The sequence below is a fragment of the Nicotiana sylvestris genome, chromosome 7 (genome assembly GCF_000393655.2).
Source record: "Nicotiana sylvestris chromosome 7, ASM39365v2, whole genome shotgun sequence".
Classification (NCBI taxonomy): domain Eukaryota; kingdom Viridiplantae; phylum Streptophyta; class Magnoliopsida; order Solanales; family Solanaceae; genus Nicotiana; species Nicotiana sylvestris.
The window spans coordinates 36,369,029-36,375,831 of record NC_091063.1 but is presented as its reverse complement, the minus strand read 5'-3'; the positions used below and the strand labels follow the sequence as shown (position 1 = coordinate 36,375,831).

Sequence of the window (6,803 nt, the reverse complement as noted above, 5' to 3'; positions counted from 1 at the left end):
GAACTATCGTGCCAAGAAAATCTTGGTATATGGCATAGGAACTGATGAGTACAATAGAATCTCAGCTTGTGATACTGCCAAAGAAATATAGGAAACATTGCAAACCGCACACGAAGGAACTACTCAAGTTAAACAGTCCAAGATTGACATGCTCACCACAGAGTATGAGCTATTTAGGATGACGGATGATGAGTCTATACAAGATATGCACACCAGATTCACCTTCATCATAAATGAGCTTCATTCACTTTGAGATGTTATTCCCAGAAACAAGCTTGTAAGGAAAATCCTCAGTGTTCTACCTGGTTCTTGGGAAAGTAAGGTAAATGCCATCATTGAAGCTAAAGATCTACAAATTCTAACCATGGATGAGTTGATTGGTAATCTGAAGACATACGAGATAAAAATAAAGAAAGATGGTGAAAGGAGAGAGCCGAAGAAGGAAAAGAACTTGGTACTCAAAGCTGAAAGCAGTGACTCAAGTGATGAAGATAGTGACATGGCCTATCTTACTAAAAGATTTCAAAAGATGGTTCGAAAAAATAGTGGTATACCAAAGAGGGGAAGTTCAAGTAAAGAAAGGAACAATGATCTCTTTCACAGACACAGAAAGTCAGGGCATTTCATCAAAGACTGCCCACTCATGAAACAGGAGCAATACAAACAAAATCCTGACAAAGCAGCAAAAAGGAACCTGGTTCCAGACAAATGATTCAATCGAAAAAGTGTTGCTGACAATATTGTGAAGTAGGCTCTTGTTGCGTGGGGAGACTCCTCCAGTGAATCAAAAAGGGAACCAGATGCAGAAAACAATTCCATGATGGCAGTGGAAACTGAAGCAACTAAGTACGACTCACTGTTCGCGCTGATGGCTTAGTCTGATGAGGATGAAGAAGATGAAGACGATGAGGTAAATTTCAGGGATGTTCAGAGAAATCTGAAATCCTACTCTTCTAAGAAGTTATGTTTATTAGCCAATGTTTTAATTGATGCTTATTATAGCCTTGATAATGATAAGGAGATCTTGTCCTTAGAACTAGGAGAAGCTGAACAATCTAGAGATAATATAGTGGTCTGTGTAGTAGACCTAAATGAGACCATAGCTAATCTTGAAAAAGAAAAGGAAGCTCTAAATAAAAATATAACTAGTGTAGAAAATGAGAGAGATGACTTGATGGTTGTGGTGTTTGACTTGAAAGAAACAATAGAAGGTCTCAGCAATGAGAAACACACTCTAGAAGAAAAATATTCAGCTACTGAGCAAGAGAGGTATGATTTCTTAGTGATAATCACTGACCTAGAGGAAACCATTGAGGGACTCAACAGAGAACACAGGACTGTGAGTCTTGGTAAAGGGAAGGAAGTAGCTAGTGAGACACACATCAAGCTCAAACATGAATTAAATGATGTGAAAACTAGTGTATATGGTGAACTTGATAAAAATCAGCAACTTCAAGCTGAATTGGAGAAAGTAAAAGTTGATCTTGAGAAATATCTAAAGTGGACCTAGTCCTCAGATGCTGTTACTGCCATGTATTTGAATAATAGTGGAAACAGGTAGGGAATCGGGTTCCAAAGGAAGAAAACTCCTTACAACCCTCACAACAAGTATGTCATTGTTCCTAATAACTGGCTGTGTACCCACTATGGAAACATTGGGCACTTTAAAGAAAATTGCCAGGCTAGGGTTCAATCTGTTTAGAAAAACAAAGTGTTTACTAATAAAGTGACTACCAACAAGGGACCAGGTACTGGTCGCAAGAAACGAATATTGCCTTCATGGACTAGAAAAGCCCTTATCCATCCCTTTTATCATATCAAGGGACCCAAACTAGTTTGGGTTCCTAAATCTAACCCATAAATTGCATGTGCAGGGAACACTAAGAGGAAATGGACTATAATTAACCAAGGACCATGGATGCTCAAAGCACGTGACTGGAAGCACCATAGATTTATTCTCACTGAAAACCCTGTAGGAAAGGAATGTATCCAGTGAAAAAGGAAAGGGTACATTCTCAGTGCTGGAAAAGTTGGAAAATCTTTCTGTCACTCATAAGAACGTGTACTATATGGATGGCCTGAAGTACAGTCTCCTGAGTGTCTCTTATCTGCGTTAAAGGGAACAAAGTAGAGTTCTTGTCAAAGAATGCACAGTTACCAATCTGGTGACTGGCAAAGTAGTCTTAGTGGCCAAAAGAAACAAGAACATCTATGTTGCTAACTTTGAATCTTTACAAGCTGGTGTTATGAGATACTTGAGAAAGACCTGGTTCGTGATCTGTCAAAAAGATCCGAGTGAAGATAAACTTGAAGGTAGTGTGCATCAAATCTGAGCACGTGACAGAAAGTGACAACGCCAAATTTGATGAGTTTGTAACAAAAATGGAATCACACACAACTTCTCAACACCAAGGACTCCAAAGCAAAATGGTATTGTTGAAAGAAAGAACAAAACTAGAAGATATGGCATGGACAATTTTCATCGACAATGGAATCGCCAAGAGTTTTTGGGCAAAAGCAGTAAATACTGATTCTTTCTTGGTAAATAGGTGTATGATCAGGTCCATCCTGAATCAAAACCCACTATGAGCTGCCAAATGGAAGAAAACCAAAGATAACTCATCTGAGAACCTTCTTGACTGAAAATGCCATGTTCTCGACAATAAGAAGGACCAACTTGGGAAATTTAATTCAGAGGCAATGAAGGAATTCTTCTGGGATACTCTTCACAAAGCAAAGGCCACAAAGTCTAAAACAAAGGGCACACTGAGTGAAAGGAAGTGCTCATGGGTATTCAACAAGACACCTTTCTCTAACCAAGGAAGAAACACTGATGATCCATATAATGAACCATCTCTGGTCCTTGGGAAATATCTGAGGTTTCAAATAGGGATGTTGACATGATGAGTAAGATGAATGAGACAGGTGAAAAGCAATGCAACATCATCTTCCACTTCTCACAAAGAATCTGGTACTTCACTTACTACCACTGAAGCTGAAGAAAGCGTGGAGTTGCAGTTCATGGCGCTCCACAAGTAATAGAACAAAGAGTATAGGGAAATCAAATTAACCTCCCAAGTTCCCCTGCAAATCAAGACTAAGTCCCAAACTGGAAACACAAAAGCTCCCATCTATCTGATAACCTAATCACTCCCTTTTTCTAGAGTTAGACAAGTAATAAAAATTTTAAAAAAAATCTTTCTTTGTCCCTTCTGTATCTCCACTCCATAATAGAATCCAAAGTCAAGTCCTTAGGAATTCTACTTGAAGGCTGCCAAAAGAAGTTTAAGATACCTTAAAAGAACTCAAGACCTGGTCCTGTATTACCCCTTAGGTGACAGTTTAATCATGTTGGGTATGATGATGTTAACTGTGCAGGTCTTCGTGTGGACAGGAAAAACACTTCTGGAACGGTTCACTTGCCATGTTCATGTCCCATACCTTGGGGGACAAGGAAGCAAAACTCAATTGCCTCATCAGCAACTAAAGAAGAATGTGTAGCGGAAGCACCTTGCTGTGCTCAAACCCTATGAACTAAGCAACAACTGAAAGATCTTGGGGTTTCTTCTGATAGTATACCTTCTCTATGCAGTTCAAAAACAAGAGGACCAAGCATATTGAGGGGTGGCATTATCTTCTGACAATCAATATGGAGAAAGGGTTGATCTGTGGAGAATCTTGCAGAACAGAAGACCAAGTTCCAGATACCTTCACCTAAGACTTGAGTAGAGAATATTCTGGAAGAAATAAGGTGAACATGGGGTCATGAGAGTCTAATGGAGAACCTGATTCTCCATCAGTTGGCTATGCAAGACACCTTCAGGTAAAATTAGCTAAAGTGTTTTCTGACCAAGCCTAACTCACATCGATACTGTTGCAGGTAAACACGCATGATGATCATAGAAGCTAAAGGTACAGTTATGAACTGCAAAAGAAGAGCTGCTAAAACCTTTTAAAAATGTTTGGGCATCAAGTTCATGTACCACACGTTAGTAGTAATGTATTTTTCTATGCATGTCATTTTAAATTGGCAACATAATTAACCCAACTACCACATCATCCAACTTTTCAAAGTCTGCATGACATGTCTTGTATTTCAAATCCCTTCATCCCCTCTACACGATAACGTTTTCCCACAAACCTACCGCCATTTTCAAAACTATTCAGAACCTGTTTCTCTCTCCTCTCATCATTAGTCCTTTTTTCAATAAAACTTTACTTCTCCCTCAAAACAAGTCATGAACCTTCATTTCTTCTGTATAGCTGTGATCCTTTCTTGATCTCTCTCTCTCACTCTACTTGTCTTCCAAATACTCCTACAATGGCTTTCAAACGATGGCTCCCTTTTTCCCACTGTTAACACCACCCCCACTTCCCTATCACCCTTAAAATCATCCCCAAACATTCACTACTTCACTCCCTCCAATGCTAATGTATCCATGTCTGGTTCCTCCTCTTTTCCTATAGTCTTTTCTTTTCTAACAAACCCTATTTTTCTCCCATGTATTGAGAACTCTATGTCTCGTCACTCCTCCGATCTCATCAAAGAACACTCAGGGGGTTTCACCTCTCAAGTGTCAGAGGTCCCTGAGGATGATCCTGATCAATATCTGAACTCCTCCATTTTGGACTTAGTAACTCTCACAAAGTCACCAAAAAAGGAAGCAACACATAACATCATGGCTGCTGAGAGTCTAATAAATGAAGAAGCATATCTCTCGTCTGAGTATCAGGGGTAAAACACTCCATTCCTAAGCGATGTAAGAACCATAGTACTCCTCGAGTCTTTGGATCATGAGACATTCCCAGAAAAACCAACTGAAGAACTTGATTCTCTTCCAAGCAAACCCACTTCTTCACCTCCTGATCATCCTAAGCTCTTAGAATCCTCCTCCAACTTATCCACTGTCAGGTCACAATAGAAAGAGGGTTTTGAGTCTACATTGCAGAAAAGTAGGAGGAGTGTGAAGACAAGGAAAAAGAGGGTGATGAATCCAAGGGAATTTGTTACTGACAAGAGTGTTCCAGAAAGTGGGATTGACAAAATTCTCCAAAGGAACTTGGTTCCTTAGTGCAACAATCTAAGAAAACTCAAAAGTCTGTGGATAAATCTTCTGATGAATCTATTGAGAAACAAAATGGTGCATCCGTGAAGGGCAGCAACAAGTCTAAAAAGAGCCAAGTTGAGCAAGCTATGTCTGAATATGATATTGTGGGGTTAGTAAGCTGGAAAGGAAAGTCTGTTGAAGGATCTAGAAAACAAAAACGGGAAACCGTTAGAGAACTTGGTGCTCTGAGGACCATGCCTAGTGATAGTGGTCTTTGGTAGTAGAGATTAAGAACTCAAAAAGTCTTGTGGGGTCGTACATTTGACCCAGCAATTTCAGAGATGGCCGGTATGAGACAAATTCTGGAGATAGTGAATTTCAAAAATGGGAGCACTTGTTTGAAGGGAGCATATTCAAACTTTCTACGCATCTCTCTTCACTGTTGAGGGGGATCACATTTGTGCACTAGTAAACGGAGTAGACATTGTACTCGACGTTTTAGCATTGGGAAAGTTTCTCATAATTCCATGTGAAGGGATGTCCTCAGTCAAGGGTGTCTGTGGTTTCAACTTTAGGAGAGCCATCATGAAAGAGCAAGCTATTCATCAGGGGAAATAGGTGCATAAGAAGGTATTACTTCCTGAATATCAGCTTCTTTTTGAACTGGTCAATAAGGTGCTCCTACCTCGTTCTAAGAGGCGGCCTATTGCTAAAAAATCGGATATGGTCTTCGTGGAAGCACTTGATGAGTTTGTCCCAATCAATCTGCCAGCAATCATGATATATCATATGCAAAAGGTGGCAAACTTTAAAGGTGGAAATCATAGGCTACCATATGGCTTTCTCCTCACTCGGGTGTTCAGATTCTACAAGGTCCCTTTGGGAAATCCCAGAGCGAGCACACACAAGCAAACCTTCTCTAAAACCACTTTAGAAGAATGTGAATGTGTATAAAGAGTTGGTGGAAGCATCTCGACCATTTCTCAGCTGATCAACGCTCAAAATGTAGCTTCTGAAGAGATTAGAAGGTTGAGGGCTCAAAATGCTATACTGGAAACTCAGCTCAGTCAAGCAGTTAATGGACCTGATTCTGTTAATGAAAAAGTTGCCCGACTGATAAAGGAAAATGATAAACTTCGAGCACAATTGCTTGAAGAACAACTGTCTGCAAATGCTTGACTGGACCTAGTTCTCAAAACCATTGTTGTGTCTTCTTTCAAGCCTCCTTTTTCTAGTGTCCCCTAGGATCCTCTCATTATCCAGCTATTTTTGCTCAAATATTTTGTGGCTGCTGTTTTATTTTTGTTTGCTTTTATTTTGTGATGGCATGCTGGAATTCACCATTACTGCTCTTGTCTTGCTCAGTCCATTGTTAATATTAATGAAACAACTCCTCTTTTTGCTTGTACAATGATGTGTTCATATGGCTTCTCTTTTCTGTCATGTAGTGTGCACATATGTGGCATGAGTTAGCCATGTTAGACTTTTTTATGCTAATTATCTGCTTGTATTTTTTTAATGATGCCAAAAGGGGGAAAAGTGATCTGAGATTAAGGGGGAATAGACTTAAGGAGATCTGAGATTAAGGGGGAATAGATTTAAGGAGAGAGGAGAGATCTGAGATTAAGGGGGAATCAAAAGGAAAAAGAGAATAAGGAGGAAATCAAAAGCAAAAGGTCAGGGGGAACCTGTCTAGTTTCTGATATCTTATCTGGTTATTTTTTCTCTAAACAAATACTATCAATGCCTAAGTTT

The 6,803-nt window shown here is 39.6% G+C and overlaps 1 protein-coding gene across 1 annotated transcript; it reads left to right on the top strand.

The window, feature by feature from the left end:
* The first annotated feature begins 364 nt into the window (after window positions 1–364).
* LOC138872995 (intracellular protein transport protein USO1-like) lies at window positions 365–5,329 on the top strand. The gene is made up of 5 exons (XM_070151419.1): window positions 365–697; window positions 878–1,471; window positions 1,977–2,062; window positions 2,120–2,313; window positions 5,073–5,329. The coding sequence occupies exons 1-5, from the start codon at window positions 365–367 to the stop codon at window positions 5,327–5,329; spliced, it is 1,464 nt and encodes a 487-aa protein (XP_070007520.1).
* Window positions 5,330–6,803: the final 1,474 nt, after the last annotated feature.